At 40.6% G+C, this 25,873-nt stretch overlaps 1 protein-coding gene across 1 annotated transcript in view; it reads right to left on the bottom strand.

Annotated features, from left to right (window-relative positions):
• The window catches only part of slain2 (SLAIN motif family, member 2), a 54,018-nt gene that overhangs the window by 12,457 nt on the left and 15,688 nt on the right, over window positions 1-25,873 (bottom strand). The window contains exons 3-7 of the mRNA XM_080187787.1: window positions 21,228-21,398; window positions 17,409-17,570; window positions 15,621-15,986; window positions 13,433-13,573; window positions 4,586-4,883 (exon numbers count right to left, since the gene is read on the bottom strand). Of these exons, the coding sequence (XP_080043913.1) occupies window positions 4,586-4,883; window positions 13,433-13,573; window positions 15,621-15,986; window positions 17,409-17,570; window positions 21,228-21,398 (1,138 nt within the window). The remainder of the gene's footprint in view (window positions 1-4,585; window positions 4,884-13,432; window positions 13,574-15,620; window positions 15,987-17,408; window positions 17,571-21,227; window positions 21,399-25,873) is intronic.

A 25,873-nucleotide genomic window follows, 5' to 3' on the forward strand; every position in this document is an offset into this window, starting at 1 on the left:
ACAACAGAAGTAAGGCTCACTGGTCTACAATTCCCAGGATGGTCTCTACTCCCCTTCTTGAACAATGGGACAACATTTGCTATCCTCCAGTCTTCTGGCAGTATACTTGTCACCAATGGTGACATGAAGATCAAAGCCAAAGGCTCTGCAATCTCCTCCCTAGCCTCCCAGAGAATCCATCCGGCCCAGGGGACTTATCCATTTTCATAGTTTGATGAGGACTTGTCTGTTGAGGTAGTATGGGCGGAGATTAGAAATAGGAGTGGAGAGGTCACCCTGTTGGGAGTCTTTTATAGACCTCCTAAAAGTTCTAGAGAGGTTGAGGAAAGGATTGCGGAGACGATCCTGGTTAGGAGTGAAAGTAATAGGGTAATTGTTATGGGGGATTTTACCTTTACTAATATTGATTGGAATTGTTATAGCTCTAGCTCGTTAGAGGGGTCAGTTTTTGTACAAAGCGTGCAGGAAGGTTTTTTGACTCAGTATGTAGATAGGCCAACTAGAGGTGAGGCTACATTGGATTTGGTGCTGGGAAATGAGCCAGACCAGGTGCTAGACTTGGAAGTTAGTGTGCATTTTGGTGATAGTGACCACAATTCAGTTACGTTCACCTTAGTGATGGAAAGGGATAGGCATGAACCTCGGGCCAGTGGTTTTAGCTGGGGGAAGGGTAATTATGAGGCTATTAGGAGAGAATTAGGAAGCATAGGTTGGACTAGGAGATTACAGGGACTGGGAACGTCCGAAATGTGGAGTTTTTTCAAGGAGCAGCTACTGCGAGTCCGTGATAGGTATGTCCCTGTCAGGCAAGGAGGAATTGGTAGGGCTAGGGAACCGTGGTGCACCAAAAAAGTTGATTCATTGGTTAAAAGGAAAAAGGAGGCTTATGTTTGGATGAGACGTGAGGGCTCGGGTAGTGCACTAGAAAACTTTAGATTGGCTAGGAGGGAGTTGAAGAGTGAGCTAAGAAGGGCTAAAAGAGGACATGAGAAGACTTTGGCTGATAGGGTTAAGGAGAATCCTAAGGCGTTCTATAGGTATGTCAAGAACAGAAGGTTGGTTAGGGCAAGATTAGGGCCAGTTATAGACAGCAGAGGGAAGTTATGTGTGGAACCGGAGGAGATTGGAGAGGCATTGAACCAATATTTCTCTTCGGTGTTCACGCAGGGGGACATGGATATAGCTGAGGAGAACACTGGGTTGCAGGGGAGTAGAATTGACAGTGTTACAGTTGATAAGGAGGATGTGCTGGATATTCTGGAGGGTCTGAAAATAGATAAGTCCCCTGGTCCGGATGGGATTTACCCCAGGATTCTCTGGGAGGCAAGAGAAGTGATTGCAGAGCCTCTGGCTCTGATCTTCAGGTCGTCGTTGGCCTCTGGTATAGTACCGGAAGATTGGAGGTTAGCGAATGTTGTCCCATTGTTTAAGAAGGGGAACAGAGACTTCCCCGGGAATTATAGACCGGTGAGTCTCACTTCTGTTGTGGGCAAGGTCTTAGAAAAAATTATTAGGGATAGGATTTATAGTTATTTGGAGAGTAATGAATTGATTGGAGATAGTCAGCATGGTTTTGTGGCGGGTAGGTCGTGCCTTACTAACCTTATTGAGTTTTTTGAGAAAGTGACCAAAGAGGTGGATGGGGGTAAGGCAGTGGACGTGGTGTATATGGATTTTAGTAAGGTGTTTGATAAGGTTCACCATGGTAGGCTTCTGCAGAAAATGCAGATGTATGGGATTGGGGGAGATCTAGGGAATTGGATCAGGAATTGGCTAGCGGATAGGAGACAGAGGGTGGTGGTTGATGGTAAATATTCATCATGGAGTTCGGTTACAAGTGGTGTGCCTCAGGGATCTGTTTTGGGGCCACTGCTGTTTGTAATTTTTATTAATGATCTGGATGAGGGTATAGTTGGGTGGATTAGTAAATTTGCTGATGACACCAAAGTCGGTGGTGTGGTAGATAGTGAGGAAGGGTGTCATAGTTTGCAGGAAGACTTAGACAGGTTGCAGAGCTGGGCCGAGAGGTGGCGGATGGAGTTTAATGCGGAGAAGTGTGAGGTAATTCACTTTGGTAGGAATAACAGATGTGTCGAGTATAGGGCTAACGGGAGGACTTTGAATAGTGTGGATGAGCAGAGGGATCTAGGTGTATGCGTACATAGATCCCTGAAAGTTGGGAATCAAGTAGATAAGGTTGTTAAGAAGGCATACGGTGTCTTGGCGTTTATTGGTAGGGGGATTGAATTTAGGAGTCGCAGCGTTATGTTGCAACTGTACACAACTCTGGTGCGGCCGCACTTGGAGTACTGTGTGCAGTTCTGGTCCCCACATTACAGGAAGGATGTGGAGGCTTTGGAGAGGGTGCAGAGGAGGTTTACCAGGATGTTGCCTGGTATGGAGGGGAGGTCCTATGAGGAGAGGCTGAGGGATTTGGGGTTGTTTTTGCTGGAAAGAAGGCGGCTAAGAGGGGATCTTATTGAAACATATAAGATGATTAAAGGTTTAGATAGGGTGGATAGTGATAGCCTTTTTCCTCGGATGGAGAATGCTAGCACGAGGGGGCATGGCTTTAAATTAAGGGGGGGTAGTTATAGGACTGATGTCAGGGGTAGGTTCTTTACCCAGAGGGTGGTGAGGGATTGGAATGCCCTGCCTGCTGCAGTTGTAAATGCACCTAGTTTGGGGGCGTTTAAGAGATCCGTGGATAGGTTTATGGACGAAAAGGGATTGGTTTAGGTTAGTGGGTCATTGTTTTGTAACTGGTCGGCGCAACATCGTGGGCCGAAGGGCCTGTTCTGCGCTGTAATGTTCTATGTTCTATACTCTCAAGAATTGCTAACACCTCCTTATGTACCTCAATCCCGTCTAGTCTAACAGCCTGTATCTCAGTATTCGCCTTGACTACATTGACTTTTTCCTGCGTACACCACTAGTAATTGTCAAGTTAACTCAGAATTTGGACACGATTTACACACCACTGAGTTTCAAGCCTGTCGCTGGCCTTCCCACTACCAGCTAACCATTTTTTTCCTCTGTTTGTTTTGGATGGTGCCTTCAACATATGGATCAAGCACAGGATCAGAACATTTCGGGACTTGTATGTGGACAGTGTTTGCGTCATTCCGGCAGGCGGTGGATAAGTTTGCTTTACTAGCAATGCACTTTTTCAGATATTTGCAAATTCAAGACTTTGTGCATAGGGCCGACTCTCAATTTCCAACACTCCCACCTCGTGCCTCCATTGATATCTTTTTAGTGTCTTCTATTACGATGCGTGGTATAATTTCTGTTCTTTATTTTCAAAATCTGTCCTAACAAAACTCTGTGGTTAAATCTTTATGGGAACAAGATCTGGGAGAGGGGTTTTTGGAGGGGGAATGGGACATGGTGCTGCATCGAGTATGCACCTCCTCAATATGTGCCAAGCTGGGTGTGATGCAATGTAAATTCCTTCATAAAACATATCTAACAAGGATTAGACTCTAGAATGTACTCAGATACAAGCCCCATTTGTTAACGGTGCTGGCAAGCTCCCGCCACCTTCTTACATGTGTTCTGGGCTTGCCCATCACTATATAACTACTGGATGTTGATACTTGAGACGATTGTGGCAACACTAAATTGGGACATAAATGCATCCCGTCCCAGGCTGCCCTGTTTGAGGCCGTGCCTTCAAATCCGCTGCTGCTGAAATTCCAAGTGGATTCTGTAGCTTTCTCTACACTCCCAGCAAAATGGCTAATCCTGTTTAGGTGGAAGTCAGATGCACGTCCGACGCACTCAGTGGATGAAGGAGATGTTAGGTACCATTAAGCTGCAGGGGATGAGGTGCACGCTACATGGATCCACTGCCAGATCTTATAGGACCTAGCAACCATTTATAGTGCATGTTGGGACACTGCAGTTGGAGTTGGGTGAGTAGATACATGATGGCCCCAGGTCCCCACAGAAACCTCCCTTCCCCCATTGGTGGAGGCACCCTAGCCCTTCACCTGAGTACACCCGCCCACCCTGCCGAGGTGTGGGGACCAACACGAGAACTTTTCTCTTTTCCCTCTCACTCTTCTGTCTCCTACGCTGTCTCTCTCTCTCTTTTCTCTGCTCGCTAGTTTATAGGCTGGGCTGTTTAGGTGTTCAGTTGGTTCTTCAGCAGCATTCCTCTGCTTTTTCGTTTTTATATTATTACCGTCATTACTGGTGCAATCAGATGGTGCTTGGGCGGGGTGGATGTCGGGGTACCAGAGACTTGTCCCCTGGCCATGGGGAGCCAGATGCATTGGAATGTACACACAAGTACTGTATGTGTTTGTTTGCTATGTAAGTTTAAGAAAATTGTCAATAAACATATCAAACAAAATAGATCAAGAAAAAATCCCAAATGGCAGAGAATTCTTTCTACAGCATCCAAAGCCTTTACTTTTCCAAGCTTGGCAAAAAAAAGTGACAGAAAAGGAAAATTAATTCAATTATTGTACCTGAAATTATGTCCATTTGGTTTCCAGATTGCCTTTTGAAATAGTTCTTAACATTCCTAGCGATTCGATTTCATGCAAGTGAAGAATTCGACTGTTAAAACTCTTACCTTCTGACAGGCTGTGCAAGCTTACTCCGAGGCACTGGTATCCCCCCTCCAGTAGAGGCACTAGGTCGCGGCAAGCCACTCCGACTCCCTGCAACTTGTCCTTTGTTAGGATTGATGCCACTTGCAGCAGTGTGACTTGGAGAACTGAGAGACTGAACAGAGGGCCCTGATGCAGAACTATTGTGGTTAGATGCAGAATTTGTGGAAACAGGCCCTGGATTGGCCATTGCTTTCAGTGGCTGTCGGAGGGCCAATGGAGATGGTGTAGTAGGATGTCTGAGCTTACTTGGAGAAGGTACTGCAAAAGGAATAAAAACGCAACATGTAATTATTCTTGAACAACTCATTTGCATTTAACAACAATTTTTTTATTACTACCCTTGTAATTTAACTTCACATAATTACTTTGAAGTTTTGCAACCTAAATTTCTGTGATGAAAAAGCCTTACTGAATTCACACAGATTTTCAAACACTAGAATCCTCAGAATTATAGAAAGGCAGCACTGGAGTCAAAATGCCTCTCCATAATGGATGATACAGTAATTGCAGAAATAAAAGTGGTCAACTATAACAATTACCTGTTTCTGATAAAATACACAATTTTTAAGCTACTGTTAACATTTTACAATTATTGCATTCAAATAAATTGATATCTGAATCAATTTACATTCCTGTAATACACAGAATTATGGTATTTGTTTGGCGCAAAAAAAATTTCAGGAATTTTTCATGATGGCCATCCACAAAAGTACAGATGAGGCAAAGAGTGACACAGGTATGCCCACATATATATAGATATATATGAAAATAGAAACCAAACCTGAGACGACAAACTTATTGAACCATATGAAAAGACACAGCCATCCAAGTTAGTCACTGCTGATCCCAGTGGTTGGTGGGGCACTGTTGCCTGCCAGGGATCACAATAAATTCTGGAGGGGCTGTAAATCCTCTTAAGGTAGAATTTTGAAAGATTTTGTGACTGAAGTGACGACATACAAGTGGAATGCCATGCCAATTTGCAAGGTTTTTTCAGTTGCAGATGCCATTTAATGTACAATTTATAGCTAATTACCAACTATAGTTTCCCTGTTAATTCATGTTTAACTTGTGTTGATGCTGGTTTTTCAGACTATGGATGACTATCTAAGACTGTATTGAGTGTTTGCTTTGTTTGACTATGTAAATATATTGCCTGAGACAACTTAAAATAAGCTAAATACTATAGATGCCAAATGGACTTGAAAAGTTAACCGTGTTTTCTCTCCCTACATGTGCTGCCAGGCCTGTTGGGGTTTTCCAGCATTCTCTGTTCTTTTTACAGTAAAGCCATCGCTGTCCTCGATATGCTTTACCGACTACATCTGGAAATCCCTTGCTTGGAAAACTGGACAGCACAGTGGTTAGCACTGCTGCCTCACTGCACTAGGCAACTGAGTTTGATTCCTGGCTTGGATGACTGAATGCATGGAATCTGTATGTTCATTCTGTGTCTGTGTGGGTTTCCTCTGGGTGCTCCCACAGTCTGAATGACTGGTTAGGTGCTTTGGCCAAGCTAAATTCTCCCTCAGTGTACCTGAACAGGTGCTGGAGTGTGGCGAGTAGGGGATTTTCACAGTAACTTCATCTAATGTAAGTCTATTTGTGACACTAATAAATAAACTTTAACCTTAAACTGAAATACCAACATGGACTCAAGAAGCATCTTACCAGAGGCTTTAAACCTAACAAGATAAAGACTGTTTTAAAGAATGCAAATTCAGCAACAGAAGCTTTACTGACAAGAATATATTTTAAATCCTTTACATATTAGTTTGTTTTCCAATTGATCTGAAAGACTTAACCCTGAGTTTTCCAAGAACCTCTGTCAAACAGTGAAAGCCTTTCATCTGCCATTTGACTGCTGTTGCTGCTATTTGACTGACCAATACCATTGTTAAAGAAGCTGAACAAATCAGTCACTACAGTACAGCAGAGGCCATTCAGCCGATCACGTCTGCACTGACCACATACCACCCAGGTCCTATTCCTGTAATCCCACACATTTATCCAGTTAATCCCCCTGACACTAGAGTTAAGTTAATATGGCCAATTAACTTAACGCGCACATCTTTGGACTGTGAAGGGGCGGGGATGGGGGGTGTGTGTGCGCGCGTGCAAAATTCAGTGACGAGGCCGGAATTGAATCTGGGTCCTTGGTGCTGTGAGGCAGCAGTGCTAACCACTGTGCTACTTCCTATATATGCATGAAGAAAGCAATTTAGTTCAATTTAAATGCTGCGTTGAGAAAAAAAAGTCTCAACACCAGGTTAAAGCCCAACCAATTTATTTGATAGTAAACTCACAAGCTTTGGGGTTTGCCCCTTCGTCAGGTAAATGGCGAGTTCTGGCCTCAGACAGTGCATATAACAGCACACACAGTTTACAGCATACTGATGAGAATGCACGTCTTTACAACTAACCTGCTATTCAAGTCTTAAAGATGGAGACAATGTGAGTGGAAAGAGCATTAGGCATAGGTTAAAGATTTAGGTTAAATCTCTGTAAACTGTTATATGCTCTGTCTGAGGCCAGAACTCTCCATTCACCTGATGAAAGGGGAAACCTTGAAAGCTTGTGAGTTTACTATCAAATAAATTGGTTGGACTTTAACCTGGTGTTATGAGATTTCTTACTGTGTTTACCCCAATCCAACGCCAGCATCTCCACACCTTGAGAAAAAAGGCAGGTCATCCTCTCACTTCAGTTAAAAAGCACTCAGACATTTGACAGGACTATCACATGAATTTAGATAAGGAGAAAACAGGTGACAACAGTGGCTGAGAGACTTCAAATGAACTTGGCCCTATGTCATTGTCACCTTCAATCTTCCACTGAGGATAGATCAGTTGCCCTCAGGTAACAACCATTCACCACAACATCAGCTATGATAACAAACAGTTATGTACAAAAAAAAAGACAGTTATTGCAGGAAATGCAATTAACGCAGTAACTGAATCATACTGCCACTATTGCACGTTTTGATGTATTACTGTTATTTGTGAAATCCTTTCTACAAATTAAATCTTAGAATTAGAAGTTGACAAAGATCTAACACATCAAATACTTATTTTTAAGTTAAACCTGGGGCAGCACTCAGGCACACAAAGTACGAAAAGTATTTTTCATAAATATGTGATTGTAAGTAAAATCTTGAAACAGTCGCTTGAAAAATTAACATTTAACCTCGCTAAACCTGCTACTTGTGGGAATTATAGAATTTCTTCTATTGCAAATGCTAATCCACCGATTAAATGTCTGAACATGCACCTGACGTCTGAAGGATCAAACAAAATTGCAGAACGTTTTTGCAATTAACATTGCAACTCTATTCTTAATCATTACTTGTGTTCCACAACATTCCTCCACTGTTCCAGTCTCGACAGCAGGGCATCACGTGAAGTATTTGATCATCTCAGTCTATACTTATCCTTGCAACCAGAATGAGTCAGGGCAGAGGAGAGCCCAAGGAAAATCTCAGCGTACATGCGGGACGAAATCAAGGGTTGCAAACAGCTTTCTTATGGAGGTAAGCACAACCGCAATTTCCTCCATGGCTCACTCTTACTCATAATGGAAACTGGGCAAACAAAAAGGGGTGCAGATGAGAAACACCCTTGTAGTTTTCCCCACAGGGAAAGGCAAACTGAGCTGCTTTGTATTACTCTTCATTTTAAGTTTATTAGTGTCACAAGTAGGCTTAGATTAACACCACAAATTTACTGTGCAAATCCCCTAGTCACCACACTCTGGTGCCTGTTCGGGTACACTGAGGGAGAATTTAGCATGACCATTGCACCTAAACATCTTTTGAACTTTGGGAGGAAACTGGAGCTCCCGGAGGACACCGGAGCACCCAGAGGAAACCCTTGCACACAGGGAGAGAACGTGCAGACTCTGTACAAACCAGGAATTGAACCCAGGTCCCTACACTGAATCAGCAGTGCTCATCACTGCAGGAAGTTGGAGTGACTTCTGTTAGAAAGAAATTTGCCTTTCCTGGTATCCATGACCGAGCACCATATTTAAGTACCTGGACAGCCAGTCACTGTGCTAATTCTTATGGATTCCAGCAAATATTGTCTACGAGAAGGCCCCACTGTTTAGAGATGTCTCTTAGAGAGTCTCCAAGCAGTCAGGGACAAGCAGGGCATTCGTTTTCCAAGGGATGGGAGCAGGAGTCCTTCCCTTCTGGGGGATTGCAAAGATGGTCAGCACCAAAGGGATGGAAGACAGCCCTGCAGCGCAGGAAACAGATGAATAGTCTTACTGTTCTGTTAGAGTAAGAGAAACTTCCACACACTTCAGTTGTCAGGTCTTTGCCGTTCACTTAACTTATCTAAACTCGTTTGTAGCCTCATGTCCTCGTCACATTTTACTAAGTCTAAGACTTAGAGTCCACAGGAATGTAATGCATGATCAACAGATAGGACACTGGCACTTTTGTATTGAGATGTGGCTGAACTAACATTTTTGTTATCCATTCCTATTTATGTGTAAACATACATGTTCTAAGAACAAAGTACACCACGCATCCTTTTAAGCTTGCTCCACAATTCAATGAGATCATAGTTGATCAGATTTTAACCTCATCTCCACATTCCTGCCCAGCCCCAATAATCTTTCGCCCCCTTGCTTGTCAAGAATCTATGTCTGCTCTGAGAATGTTGAGATGCTGCTTCCACCACCTTTTGAGGAAGAGGCTTCCAGAGGCTCAGAAAATTGCTGAGATCTTGTGGTTATGAGAAGCTTCTGGCCCAAATGCTGTGGTCTTCACCATATTAAAGATTTCAAATGGCTACATCTCCCTCGCACCATTATTAGTGTGCTCCTTTATTTGGCCAGTTGTGCTGACCTTAAGCTCCACTCACCCAAGACCCTACTCCCACCTTGGCATATTGCCGTTGGACAAAAGGGGACACGGTCTTGTTGATGAGCTGCCCTGCCGCAGAGATCATGCACGTCTCCCACCAAATCCACTCGCTTTCACCATCACCAAAGACCCATCCAGTGTAATCTTTACTCTCCTCTCCAACTCTTGAACCAACACCACCCCCACAAATCACCCTGGACACTATGACGAACCTCCACATCCTTTCCCACTCCTTGGAGCCTTCATCTGTTATTATGCCCATGCCTAGTCGGACACTGCCCACACTCCCATTGTCTATCCTGATGAGAACTACATCTGCCAAAGACACAACTAGACTCTCCCACTCTACATATCCCATTTTCCTCATATCATCAATACTCTTAAGTTCTCCTCCCAGGACTCCACTGTTGACTCTACAAGCCCCAACCTATAAAACACTCTTCTCCCCCCCTTGCAACCTTCCACCTGCTCCTTCATGTCTTCAGCCCTATGCCTTCCACCCCTCCCCACAAATTCCATTTCCTGCATTGATGTTTTCTGACACCCAGGAGCAGTGTTCAAGAATGGGGAAAGCAACATTGGGTGCCAGTAAGTCCTGAATGTCTCCCACTCTAGGTGCACTCCACATTTGGGGACAGAGAGAGATCGAGTTTCCAATCTGTTGGCTTGGTAATGAGTAAGCATAAGATGCAAAATGGATTTTCAATGTTCATCAACAGGCAAGTTGACCCACCATTAAACAACCATGGAAGATGGGAGAACAAGGTTCTTGAATTTCTTGATGTTGGGAAACTGACTTTTTGATTCTTACCAAACTTTCTGCCCCACCTGCCACAATTAGTGACAATTCCATCTAGTATTTGCGAAGACTGCCTATTACTAACTTTGAAGCTTCACCCACTCCTGTTCTTTCCAGTACTGGTGAATCACTCACTCACACTGTAAGTCACCTTCAACAGCTACTTCTCCAAACTTCTTGCTCGCCAACCATACTCCACTACACGTTGCTAGTTCAGCACAAGCGCCAAAGCTATCTAGCCCTATCCCACAACAAGCCTTGCTCCCTGGCTATCTCTACTCTTGCTCATCTTCACTGGCTTCTCAGCAGTTAAAACCACTGTTCTCATATGGTCATAGATTGAGTATTTGAAAAATGTAATGATCAAATCCTGGTTTCTTCATTCAGATGGATTTGCTAAATAAGGGCAGATACCTCTTATAATCTGCCCTAGAGATCAGAGTTGATGTTCAAGAGACTGTTGGCTAGATCTACCAAGAACATAGAGATCTGCTTCCCTGCCAATTTAACATTTTTTAAATTCACAATTTATGAATAACTTTACTGACAACTACCTTCCATGATGACACTTAATAAAAGTAATATACTATATGGTAAGGAAGTGAAAGTACCAGTTATCATAACTGTTCGCTATTTTCTACTTCTCATTGAAAATTAACTATTTACCTTCCTTGCTAGTTTTGGTGTAAATATACAGTGTTATTCTGGGGCATGTGAAAATGATAGATTCATTCTCTGAGCTGCAGGAAAACAAAAGTCTATTCTATAAAATAACCTCTGACAATTACCAGTCTATTAAAAGATAAGGAGAGGACATTGACATGAAGAAACACTTTTTAAGGAACAAGTTGTTCTGATCTGGAATGTATTGCCTGAAGAAATGGTGGGAACAAATTCAAAAATAACTTTAAGGAAACTGGATGAATATTGGAAAGGAAAAAAATGCAAGCCCATGAACAAAGCACGGGGAAATTGGACTAATTGGATAAAAGGGCCAGAACAATCATGAAAGGCCAAATAAGCCCTTTCTGTATTGCATCATATCATGAACTACACCATGAAAAATTTAGACACCATGCACCAGATATGCCAAATTCCTTTAAACTTATTTCAGCTGTGAGAAAGCAGACACCATGGACTTGAGGAAAAAGAGAAACATCAACACTTCCCCAAGAAAAGAGGAAGATTGTCAGTTTGTTTTCAAATCCTTCAATTGCCTCATCCTTTCTATCTGTATAATCCCCAACTCTACAACCCTGCTTGATTGCTGCTTTAATTCAGTAATTTTAATCAATCAATGGCACATTCTCTATATAAATCAATCCTTTGCAAAGATGATTGTTAGGTCAGATTGCAAACACTGTTTAATGAATTACAGTGCTGATAAACTTGATGCCAAAATTTATCAGAGACAACAGGCAAATTTTCTCCTACTTCAACAGGAATGACTGAATTGCTGTCTCCAGCTGACTGCAGGAATTATTCATTGGTACAGCAACCAATTAATCTTATTGACACTTCTTAAAATTAAAATAAGTTAAAGTGCCAGTGAATGAAGCATAAGATGTTGATTGTAAGACTAGACAGTGAATGGAAAGCTGGCAATTTCCCAAGAGAGCAAAAAGCACAGCATCATCAACTGAAACAATTATCGCTGCGCCAGGAAGACAAGAGAAAATCACATCACAATTTAGACAAAGTGGAGCTGAAAAATAGATCCTGTTTGTGACTATTTATCTAAGAACAAAAACAGAATATAGATTACTAGTGGATTAATGTTGATGCCCACAATGAAGTCCAAAGATGCTGTCAACTGAAACTGTTCATGTCCCCATCTTGAAATATTAGGACTAAACTACATTGATCATCTTTGGTTTAAACAACGATTTTCCAGTCAATCATTAAAAAACTTACATGTACACCTGAAAATCCATTAGATAAATGAACAAGAGCTATCTTACTCTAAATAACTCATGAAGTCAAAAAAAGCCTAATCTTGTTAGTGCAATTAAATGGAATTTAATACCACAGAAACAGGATGTTTAGCCCAACACACAAGTTTTCTGCCAACCCACTTCATCTCACCCTATCAACAGTTGTTCCTTCTACCACTCCCCCATCCATTTTACCTTTAATTGCATTTATATTATTTACCTCAACCTATTGGTGTGGCAATAAATTCCACATTCTCACCACTCAAGGAATTTCTCCTGACTTCCTCATTTTACATTTATGGTCCTTCTTTAGAGCCCAGAAGAGTCACATGGATTCAAAATGTTGACTGTTTCTCTATCCACAGATGTTGTTGAGGTTTTCCAGAATTTTCTGTTGATTTGTAGCATCTGCAATATTTTTGTTTTATTATATTTCTGGCTCCTAGTTTTGGACACATTATTTTATCAAATGTCTTTGTAATAACGTCATTGTCAGTCCTTTTGCTAGAGAAAAGAAACCCAGCTTTTTCAGTGTTTATACAGTTGCATATAAGATAATTGTATCATCTTGGTGCTGGCGTCATTCCTGAAAGTTTTTTTGCACTTTCTCCAGTGTTTCACAATACAGAGACCAGAAAGGCAGAGTGCTCCAAATGTGAAACGAACCCAAGGATGTTTGCACGTTTACGGATTTGATAATTTTTGCTACTTTGAACACTTTGTGAATCTGTTCCGTTAGATCCTTTATGCTTCTACCTCAGTTAGACTCCTATTTTCCGAGGAACAGGTGGCTGGCCTACTGACTTTTCCTGCCAAAACGCACCACTCACACATTAACAGAAAAGATTTACCATTTACACACACATTCTACAAGCTGTTAAATTGTCTTGCATTTTGCTGCAGTCTTCCTTATTAACTACATCACCTGATTTGTCTACATCTGCAATTTTGATATTGCTCTTCTGAGTCCCAGCTACTTACATAAGATGAACTGTGGTTCCAGCATGAGTAATGTCACTCTTTTGTTAACTCCTGCTTTCTATTTTCTGATTTATATCCAATTTGCTATTCACACTGTTACTTGTCTCCTGATGTCACAAGCTCTGATCTTAAATCATGGATCCATGATGTAGTACCTTGTTGAATATCTTTTGAAACTTTGTGTACAAACTTATTTGTTTAGACTTTAATGCAGACTTACTCGCTGAAACTTGCTGAATTCGGGGTATTCCCCCATTTGGCACTTGTAAATTTGAGTCACAACTTCTACTGTTTTTAACAGACTCTGCTGACTGTGCATTAGAAGTCCTGAATAGATTTGGAAGACTACGTCTCAACTTTTCTAGAACAGAAACAAAGACAAAATGGCAAAGGTTACCCACTTACATAAAAAATGAGTGTGCAATCTTAAAACATCAAATTAATTATGCAAAATGATTTTTCCTTACTCACAAAACACTGATCAATATGTTAACAGGATATGCATTCTATTTAAAAAAAAGTAGCAGGTCATTGTGCAATAAACAGAATCTCCAGGTCTTTTCATCCTATATTCTCACTGAACAAATAACCTCAGTCACGCTACTATTGTCACTACCAATGATGATTTGACTGTTTTGCAATTCAAGGTACAATCTTACCCTTTCTGAAGAAAAATGGAAAAGATTGCAATCAGGTTTTTAACCAATAGAAAATATAATGCAAATGAGAGCTCATTATGCACCGTAAGCAATTAATTATATAATTAAAGTTGAAAACAGATTAGAAGAATTTTTGCCCCTTTCGATTAGTTGGCATTTGGAATAACCTTCCTGCGAAAGAAATTGAAGGTGCACAGATTTAAAAAGCTGGAGGTTTTAGAATTAAAGTTTATTTATCAGTGTCACAAGTAGGCTTACATTAACATTGCAATGTAGTTAGTGAAAATCCCCTAGTTGCCACACTCTGGTATGGTACACTGAGGGAGAATTTAGCATGGCTAATCCACCTAATCAGCATGTTTTCTAGAGTATGGGAAGAAACAGGAGCACCCAGAGGAAACCCATGCAGACATGGGGACAAAGTGCTGACTTCACACAGGCAGGCTGGAATTAAACCCGAGTCCCTGGCACTATGAAGCAGCAGTGTTAACCATATGTAAGGCAAGAAATAAGAATAGGCTATTTGGTCCATTGAGCCTGCTCAATTGTTCAATAAGACCAGGGGTGATCTGATTTTGGCGTCAACTTCAATTTCCTGTCTGCATTTATGCCCCCTAACTCTTGACCCCCTTGTAGGTCAAAAATCTGTCCGGCTCGGCTCTTGAACAAATTTGATAGCCAAGCCTCCTCTTATCTGTGGAAGGGGAATTCCACAGTTCCTCCTCATTAACATAACTGTAGTCCCAGCATTGATCCCTGTGGCACTCCGCCAGTTAGTTAGTCACAAGTTATCATCCTGAAAATGCCCCAACTGTTTTATATCAGTTATTCAATCCTCTATCCATACTAATATACACTACCACAAAAGAGTGCACTCTTATCTTAAGTAGCCTTTTCTGTGCTGGTTTATCAAAACCTTCGAAATTCAAGTTTTGCATTGTCTCTGTGATGTAATTAGTTAGCGGGTTTGACTGTTAAATAAAAGACTTGTGGCTCCATCCAAACCAGCAAAGAAGTGCTTTACCATAGGGGCAGCACAGTGGCTATCACTGCTGCCTGCTGCTCACAGTGGCAGGGACCTGGGTTCAATTCTAGCCTGTGTGGAGTTTGCACTTTCTCCCCATGTCTATGTGGGTTTCCTTTGGATGCCCCTGCTTCCTCCCACAGTCCAAAGATATACAGATTAGATAGAATATCCATGGTAAATGCGTTATGGAGATATTTTGTGTGTGTGTGTGTGTGTGTGTGTGTGTGTGTGTGTGTGTGTGTGTGTGCGCGCACGCGCGCGTTGGGGGGGGGGGGGGCATGGGCCTGGGTTAGATGCTTTTTCAGAGAGTCAGTACAGATTTAATGGGCCAAATGACCATCTTCTGCACTGTGGGGATTCTACGACCTACTGGTTCCCCTTTATCTGTCCACCTCAGAATTCTAATAAATTTGACAGGCATGATTTGTCAGTACTTTGTTTCTCATCACTTTTGCAAGTACAAGTGCAATAGGGAAACAATGGTCAGTGTTTCTGCCATAATGTTACAACGACCATGAAACTATGACATTATATCAACCAGCCAGGTTATTTGTAACAACAGTACACTAATATGTAAAACCTAGAGAATGAGTGCATTTTCAAAATGTTTATATAACTTGAAGTTGTAGGTTTGGATTTTATTACAGATATTATTCGAGATCAATGCAGCAGTTATATCATAGATGATTAAGTTTGGTACCAATCTACTGCCAGTCACTTACCTTCATTTTTTACAATATTACACTGGAGGTCTGTAGCATGGCCTTGCAGAGAGAGACGAGGCTGCTGTAGACGACTAATCATGGGCTGTGGTGAGACAGATGCTCTCCCATAATCCAGGCTCCGAGCAGGAGAACGTGAACGTGGAGAGTTCCGAGGTGAGTGTCTTGGTGAAGCTCGAGGGGTGTGCCGTGGAGATGGAGTGAATCTGCTCATGGGAGGATGCAGAGCATGGGGAACACATTCTTCTTCATCTTCTAAACTTTGAACATCAAACTCCTGATCACTGAATGTACCTCGTCTCAGGGAGTGGCAGGAAGAACCTGAACTACGTCTTGAGGTAGTGGCTTCATATTCCTGTCTGAGACCTGAGGATAGTAAGTTCAAGGTATAACTGAATTATTGGAAGATTAACAGAACAGTAAATTTTCTCCAATGCTCCAATACAAATTTTTTTCAAAAAGATACGGAATGTGGCTTTATTTCACTAGACAACAGTATTTCAATTAGTGCAATAAGCAAAAGAACAGCCTCAACCAAAGTTATTCCAATACAATCTGATTACATTTGTATTAGCTTCTAAACTGAATGAAAAAAATAATGAATGGCATTTTCATGAATTGAAGTATAGGTAGTGGGGGAAATAAAGCTAACTTAAAACAATCCATTGTAATTTCACCCAAAAACCAGTGATTATAAATTAGAATGATCTGAGTTACAAAATTTAGTTTGCTAAACATTAGTAATACAAAGTATTGCTCAGACAATTTCAGAATAATTTGTTGATCCAATTCGTTTGCTGTCCCACAAAATGGACCAAAACCATATTCTGTGCAAAATGTTGCACAACTTTGTTATCTCAAGAAATTGACTATTCAAAGATACTTCCACCCTCCATAAACCACAGCTCTGCTGCTCATGTCCCAACTTGCACCAAGTCCTGACTTGCATCAAGTTCCTTTCATCCATTACTTATTGATCTAACTAGCTCTCAGTCCACCAACACCTCATTTTTAAAACTCTCAACCTTAGTTTCAAATTTCTCCATTGGCTCTCACCTCCCATCTCTGAATCCTTCTCCAGACCTACAAAAGCTTCTTTGATAGCTCCATTCCTTCAATTCTGCTCTTTTACACATTGCCCGATTTGACCGGTTCCACAAGTGGTGGCTGTGGCTTTAGTTGCCAAGGCCTTAAACTCTGGAATTCTCTCCCTACACCTCTGTACTCTCTTTCCTCATTTAAGATGCTCCCTAAAACCTCTCCCTCTGACCAAGTCTTTGATGTCTGTCAAAATCTCATATGGTTTAGTGTCAAATTTTGATTGATAATGCTCTTGCAAATTGCCTTTGAGATGTTTTACTATGTTGAAGGTACTATATAAATGGAAATTGTTATGCAATATAATGTTATCATTTATTTATTCAATTTTCATGTTTGCAACTGAGGTGTCCTGTCAGGTAATATTAGATAACAGCTTTGCACTGAATTATTGAGTGCCTATAAAGCTTATTCGGCTCCATTGTGAGACATATGCAATATGCAGAAAGAATATGTTGGAGAACCATCAGATAGCTGTACCAATATGCAACAGAAGGAACTATTTCAAAAAGAACATTTAATATTTCTTACAAAAAATGTCTACACAAGAAGCATCCTCTGAGTGAGTACTTTTACAATAAAATAGGTATTAGAAGGCATGCAACTAACATTGTTAAATTTATTGATTTCAGCCAATTTGTGTTTTACTTGAAATTCACAATTCATGTTAAATATTATTTCAATACTTACTTTCTTCCTGCATCCGAGCTAGGATTTGTACATCTGTAACATCAGCAAGCTTGTAACCAGAGCCCAGTGAATCTTCATCTACTTCTGAAGTACTTAGTTCACTATCCACAGATGATGGCGGGCTAATGGGAGGATTCTGGTCTACAGAACCTTTAAAATGACCTAATATGAATAAGAAGAGGAAGTTGCTCGTTTTTGCTACATGGTTCTGATCCCATTTGCATTTGCAAAAGCTAGGTAACATTTCAATGTTCTTATTAATGACCGCAATAGTTAATTCAACAGAAAAACACCAAGCATCAGCAGGGGAGAATGCTATACAATCAATGGAATTGTCTACTAACCCATATTCCATTTTGCACAATGGAAAAATTTCCAAGAGGTCACAACAGAATCAAGCCAAATGCTATCATAAGACATTCAGATAACAATCATAGAAGCATATTATTCAGCACAGGTAGCAGCTATTAGGGTCCAATTAGTCTCAATTCATCTCTGCTCTTTCCAGATTGATTAGTTTTTTTTCAATATTTATCCATTGTCTTTTGAAATTTACAGCGGAATCAGTTTCCACCACTCCTTCACACTGTGCAATTCAGACAACTCAATATTAAAACATTTGTGTTGCCCCACTGATATTTTTGGCGAGCACTTTACATCTGTGCTTTCTGCACATGCCAGTTACCTCTTCCTCCCAAAGTTGTTGAAGCACTGGAGGGAAAGATTCTCTGGCCTCCCTGTGGCATGTTCCAGCCCACATCTGCAATACTGTGTACCTTACTTAAGGAGGGATGTAAATGTGTTGGAAGTAATTCAGAGAAGGTTTACCAGACTAATACCTGGAATAGGCTGGCTATCTTAAGGAATGGTTGAACAGGTTAGGCTTGTATTGAAGTTTAGAAGCGAAAGAGGAGGCTTGATTAAGATATACAAGATGAAGCATCTTGTCAAGTTGAATATGGAGAGGATGCTTCCTCTTGTAGAAGAACCTAGAACTGGGAATTCACTATTTAAAAATAAGCAATTGCCCATTTAAAACATAGATTAAACTAAAGCAAAGTTTTTTCTGAGGGTCATGAGTCTTTGGAAATCTCTTTGAAAAGTTGGTGGAAGTAATGTCTTTGCATATTTTAAGGCAGAGATGGATAGATTCTTGATAAGCAAAGAGGTGATGGGTTATCAGCTGTTGGCAGAATTGTTACGATTCCAGTTAATGTTAGTACTGGATAGGAAGGTCACAGAATGGAATCCTGGCTCAGAAGAGTGCAACTTTTATGTTTTTAGAAACTGTGGATGAACAGAGTCACAGGACAGCCAGTTAGCCTTTAACAACAAAAAAGTTCAACATACAAAGTTTGAACACAATATAATAATCCATCACTCCCACTTCAAAAATATTCGTAGATTTCAAGGATAACACTAATTACAAAATATATCTTAGGCTGTAATGTTTTCAGTAAATACACAGTCCTTGTAAACCAACAGGTTAACTGTGCTCAGGCATGCTGAAGCCAAATAGATGTCATTCAATCAAAATTCCCTCAATTTTTCCTCAAGTTCCTGAGATGACCATTACATGAAATGTTTCCAAACTCCACACTCGAAGATTCACTTTCGAATCTTCTTCCAGCTGGCATCCACTTCCAGGATTTCCAACTCTTCTTTTGGGTTTCATATGCTTTGAAGTGCCACATGCATTCAAGCCACACAATTTCTGATACTCAGCCAAGTCAATAGAACACTACTGTTTCAAAGGCTGCAAAATAGAACCACAGAAAATTTACAGCTCAGAAACAGGCCTTTTGGCCCTTCTTGTCTGTGCTGAACCATTTTTTGCCCAGTCCCACTGACCTGCACTCAGACCATATCCCTCCCCACTCCTCTCATCCACGTACCTGTCCAAGGTTTTCTTAAATGTTAAAAGTGACCCCGCATTTACCACTTTATCTGGCAGCTCATTCCACACTCCCACCACTCTCTGCGCGAAGAAGCCCCCCCTAATATTCCCTTTAAACTTTTCTCCTTTCACCCTTAACCCATGCCCTCTGGTTTTGTTCTCCTCTAGTCTCAATGGAAAAAGGCTGCTTGCATTCACTTTTATCTATACCCACCAAAATCCTCCAGCTAATTTTACCAAGTCTGCATGTTTCAGCTGTCTTCAACTTCAATGAACAATATTTTGTTTAAATTGCAGTTTTTTTTTCCTTTGACTTAAATTTTCCTGGGACCTCTTCCTGGTTTCTAGGACTAACTGTCCTTTAGATCCTGGGACTTGCTTCCTTGGCCATTACTCCATTGTTTTGCTTCTGACAGAGCTATGAAAGCTGTCTCCTCTCGAGCTACTAAGTTCCTACTGCTCGGGTCCAGTTCAAATTAAACTAAAAAATCCTTCTTAAGCTAAAGTAGCAAACAGCTCAGTTTTTTTTAAGCTAATTTAATTTTCACGTCATGGACTCTCAAGCCCATAATGCAGACATAATTTGAAATGAAACCAAAGCGCTCTCATACAAACATCTTTGCTAAACCTGAAGCTAACCAGTTTTAACCCTTCTTACACAAACACTTAATTAAATGCAATTAAATCTGTTCTCAGCTCTGATGAAGGATCATCTCGACTTGAAACACTGGCTCTATTCCCTTCCCACAGATGCTGTCAGACTTGAGATTTTCCAGCATTTTCTGTTTTTGTTTCAGATTCCAGCATCCACAGTATTTTGCTTTTATTTTTGCTTTGCATTTAAATCTACATCTTATTTCTGATATCCAACAACACAAATATGAATTATTTGAAACTGCCTCTGTTTCCCGACAGGATGTAGATTTAAGGCTAGCAGAGCACCTATGAGCTTATTAAATGATGGAAACAGGTTTGAAGAGTCAAATGGCCTTGTCTTGCTCCTTTTCGTGTCAGTCCTGGGGAAAGCATTAAAGCCTTTTCACTGAGCAGCCAGCCTCTGCTTTAAAGTGATGGTTTGAAAGTGGCCAGATAGACAGATGGAGGATGAATGCATCCAACTTTTAAGCATGGCGATTAACCCATGCAGGACCAGAAACGAGGAGGGAGCGAGGTCCATCTTCCCCTTTCTTTTGAAACTGAACCAGCTCCTGTAGCACAGAGATCACTGGCCTTATTGAACTGAATTTTGGGGTTCGGAAGTCTTCTCTTCTCTCTTCCCCAGAGAAATCATAGAATCCCTACAGTGCAGGAGGCCATTTGGCCCACTGGGTCTGCACCAACCACAATACCTTCCAATTCCCAGAGACCCATATATTTAGCCTGCTTATCTGGCTGACACTAGGGTCAATTTATCATGGCCAATCAACCTAACCTACTCATTTTTGGACCGTGGGAGGAAGCCAGAGCACCCGGAGAAAACCTATACAGACAGGGGGAGAATAAGCAAACTGCACACTGACAGTGACCTGAGGCTGGAGTTGAACTCGGGTCCCTTGCACTGAGGTAGCAGTGCTAACCACTGTGCCACCGTGCTGCAAAAACAAAAGCAAAGGCAGAGCTCTATGGTTGGAGTAAGAAGACAAGAATTTTTATATTCTCCACAGGAAAATGCAGAACTAACATTGTAATAGTGCTCAGCTATTACCATCTATGGTGAAGTAAAATGTTAGGCAGGAATCTTGTAATTACTGGACTGGTGCTTCCAAGCTTAAAGGTTTTAAAACCATTAGCAGATAATGGTATCAAAATCAAATTTCCCTGCAAGCATCTGCATGTGCTGGTTTTAATAACAACCCAAGTTATTATGCAATAACATGTGTACAATAACAAAACTGATTAAATGACTACCGTGATCACTATACCTGCACTTCCAGGTGTCATCAACTGTTTCACAAGTGGAGTCGATCGGACTGGTGTGGAGGACGGGGAACTGAAGCCGCTGCCATAGGGACTGCTGCCTCCACTAGGGCTGAAAGAACTTGGATAACCAGCAGCATAGTAAGAACTACTGAAGAGACTCCGCCTTTTGCTCTCTGCAAGATGAAAAAAGATGATCAATAGGAGAACTGGAAAAAAGTCTCTAAATTAGTCAAATATTTTTATGACGTCAATTTCACTTTATCATTACACATTGGTCATTTATGTGTCACAATACCAATCAATTCATTTTCCACAAAGCCTGACAGGACAGAATCAGAGGGTTGGTGAGAAGCTAGGTCAAAGTAGTGGGTTTGTAGGAGGGTGACAAAGATTAGGAAAGAAATCAATATTCACAAGGCCAAGTAGGCTAAAAAGACCACACTGGATTAGGTTACAGAAATGAGTCCGGTTACAAATAGGGGCCTAAAAATGACTTGTTTCTCCTGCACATGCCCAATGGTTCTTAAAACAGCATACAATCTGACCCAGAGGCAGGCCAGAACTGAATATCAGAGAATGCTTCGATGAGCTGTTGGCACCCATTAAATCTCCACAGATAGCCAGGCAGGATGCATCATCAGAATGTAATTTAGTAGCAGTAACCTAAAACAGATATTAGCCTAATGTAAAAGCAAAATACTGTGGATGCTGAAAATCTCAAATAAAAACACAAGTGTGTTGGAAATACATAGCAGGACTGGCAGCATCTATGGAGAGAGAAAAACAGCTCATGCTTTGAGTTTGAGGTGACTTCTCTTTAGAACTGAAGGAAGGTAGAAACGTGATGGGCTTTGTACTGTTAAAGGGAAGAGGGAAGAAAAACAAAAGGGAATGAATAACGGGATGGGTGAGATTAAATGATAAAAATGTCCTGGAACAACAGGAGTAGTAATTGTTATATTGAAGAAACAAAATATTTGTCTAGATTGAGTGGGAATGGCAGAATAATGAACAATTCTGTCCATAAGCAAAAATGTGAAAAACATGTTGGCACAAGCAAAAAAAAGAATCAAACTTAAAACAATTACAATCACCAGAGAGAGTACTGAGAAAATTGTTACAACTATAGGCTGACAAGTCCTGAAGGACTTTATCCTTGGGTCTTAAAAGAGGTGGATGCTGATATAGTGGATGCATTGGTTTTTAAGTTTCCAAAATCTCAGATTCTGGAAGGGTCCCATCAGATTGGAAAATACCAAATGTGAACACTTTATTCAAGAAAGAGATTTAGAATCCAACAAACTACAGATGAGCTAGCTTAACATCTGTCATAGGGAAAATGCTAGGAGGTTATAGAAAATCTTAATGCAATCCGACAAAATGACAATGGATTTTATGAAAGGAAAGTAGTGTTTGACTAATTTATTAGAGTTCTTTGAGGAAGTAATGAGCAATGCGGATAAAGAGGAAAGCTGTAGGTGTGGGATACTTGGATTTTCAAAAAGGCATTGATAAGGTGTGGTGGCACGATGGCAACAGTGGTCAGCACTGCTGCCTCACAGCAACAGGAACCCAGGCGCGGGTCACTGTCTGTATGGCGTTTGCACGTTTTTCCTCCAACAGTTCAAAGATGTGTAGGTTAGGTGTATTGGCCAAGCTAAATTCTCTGTGTACCCAAAGAGGTGCTGGTGTGTGCCGACTAGGGGATTTTCAGTGTGAATGTAAGCTTACTTGCGACTAATAAATAAACTTTAAATCAAAAGTTACTACACAAAATAAGAGCTCATGGAATAGTGAGTATATGATTAGCATGGATTGAGGATTGGTTATATAACAGAAAGCAGAAAATAGGGAGAAATGGATCGTTTTCAGGTTGATAAGCCGTAACGAGTGGAATGCCACAGGGATCAATACTGGGGTTTCAACTATGTAAAATATACACCAATTTGGATGAAGAGACCAAATTTGTGAATGATGTGGAGTTGCCAGTGTCAGACTAGGGTAGGCAAAGTAAGTAGTCTCACAACACCAGGTTAATGCCCAACAAGCACGAGCTTTCAGAGCGCCACTCCATCAGATGAATGACACAGCTACTTAAGTTGTGAAGTTGTGAAGAAGACACATGCACTCTGCAAATGCATACAGGATACAGATAGGTTAACTACCTCAGTGAAAAGAGACATGTTGCTTTTTTGGGGTGAGGGGGTGGAGGTTGGCAGAAGAGGTGAGGGCCTGACCCAGCACTTTGGTTAAAAAAAACAAATTATATGAAAACCTGAGAAAATCATGGGTCATTCACTTTGGTTGAATCAATGGGTAATGACTTGGCTGATGGAATATATGGGAGAATTTATGCACATTTATAAACATTGGCAGGAAGAATAGAAAAGCAGCATATTATTTAAATAGCGAGATTGCAGGATTGAGGTACAGAGGGATCTGAGTGCTCTAGTACATGAACCTTAAAAACCTAGTACGCATGTACAAGTGATTAGGAAGGCATCTCAGAGGATCTTTAGTTTGTGGAATTCTCTTTTGCAATGAGCAGTGGAGACAGTGTCATTGAATATTTTCAAGACTAAGTTACATTGATTCTGGATTGACATGGGAGTTGGAGGTTACATAGGAAAGTAGAGTCCACAATCTGATCAGCCATTCGTTTCAAATAACAGAGGCGGCTTAAGGGCTGAGGGGTCTGATCTTGTTCCGAATTTGTATCTTCCCCAGTAGGTGGCCAAAACTCTGCACTGCACTTCAAGGACGTTAAGGCACAAGAGATGACAGAGAGGACATTTATTAGAATGACACCAGACTAAAGGGCTTCAGTTATAAAGAAACTGGGGATATTTTTCTTACAGCAGAGAAGGTTAAAGATGTTCAAAACCTTGAAAGAGCAAATAGGAGAAATTATTTCCAACGGCAGAAGGGACAGTAACCAGAGTACAGAATTAAGGCAATTGGCCTAAGAACCAGAAGCATCATGAGGAGGGAAAAAATTGGGTGAGAGTTGTAATGATATGGAATGCATCTCCTAAAAGCAGATTCAATAACAAATTTGAAATGGGAATTGAACATTTAAAAATAAATCATTTACTAAATTATGAGGTTAATTGGATAGTGTCAAAGAGCTGACACAGGCATGATGGACTAAGAGGCCTCCTTCTGTACTGTAATATGTGATTCAATTAGATAAAGCATGCTTGCTGCTGTCCCTGCACTCTGTCATCTGTTATGTTATTTTAAGGCTCAGAGCAAAAATCCAACCACTTTTTTTTGGATTATGCCGAGATCGCCAAAGCAATCAATATGCAGGTCACAAACTGAAGATCACCTTAACTGCCACTAACATAAGCACAAATTCAGACCCTCCTTTTGCATAAAAAACAGAAAAATACTCGGAAACATAGTTTCTTACTCATCAGCCTCAAAAAGACAATTTCAAGGCTCGTCAGGCATCGAACCTTGACAAGGATCTAAGATCCAGAACACACGCAATAGCTTTTAGGAGCTGGGCTTGAACTTCTGTTGCCCCACTAATAGAGCAGAATCCACTTTCTCCCATTAAATTTTATTACAGATTTACACCTTTAAAAAGTGATTAAAATATGCCATTGTGCATTATAACTTGTACACAGTTTCAATCAAATTGATGTTAAAAGTTAATTTTAGAAACAGAAAGAAGTTAGGATGCAGTATCTAACCCCTTCAGGCATATTGCTCATTAGCTGTAATTTATTTTCCTAAGCTGAGGCCCAGTGAGATCATGGAAAAAAATGCTTTGTCATATGAAGTTATATTGGAACACTGCTTAATGCAAGGGCAGCGTGTCATAACTAAAACAGGCTGATTAACACTGACCATCAGAAATAGATATCATGGTAGTAACCTTGCAACTTATTTGGCATATATCCCAAAGTATGTTATAAATGTTCTGTTATTCTCTTAGTTCAGCACTTTATTCAGTTGTTTGGTGCAGTAAACAATATTTTCCCACTGCCTGAAGACAATATTATATCAACATTTTTAATAAAGTCTTAGTTTTAATACTCTTATACTAACTTCCAGTAGTTATCACTGAAAACTGTTATATTAGTTTATCACATGCCTAAAGCACAGAACTATTAACACCAGTGTGTTAACGTTACTCTTAACTGCTTGCTCAGGTGTCTCAGTTGCAATCAGCAACCGAATCAATTCTGAACTTGGTATGGGTGTCTGGATTTTCTCCCACGGACACACTTCAATTCCTACATCCAAAAGAGGGCAAATCATTATCTACAACATAACCACCAGTTTGATCCTGTAATAGGTGCCACTCACCCAGATACATAATGCTCTTTGTCAGGACTATCATTTAATTCAATTCCAGACTGCAAGAAATAGCAGTTAAAATCACCAAGCTTAAGATATCCTAGAAACTCAGATTTTCTTGAAATCTATTCTAGTTTGTTCATAATATTCAATGTTGTTATGACTGCAAACAAAATGATATTGATTATTGGAAAATAATTCAGTCAGCAGAGTGATTAAATAAGTCCAGATCTACTGCACTGGAATATAAATTTGAACCTTAATGATTAAAATTTATTTGAATGCAACTGTTAATCCAAATTACATTTTTCAAGTTCATAATTCTTATTCCAATTGA

Source organism: Carcharhinus amblyrhynchos, chromosome 1, assembly GCF_965287045.1.
Source record: "Carcharhinus amblyrhynchos chromosome 1, sCarAmb.v2.hapA, whole genome shotgun sequence".
In the NCBI taxonomy this organism is placed as follows: Eukaryota; Metazoa; Chordata; class Chondrichthyes; order Carcharhiniformes; family Carcharhinidae; genus Carcharhinus; species Carcharhinus amblyrhynchos.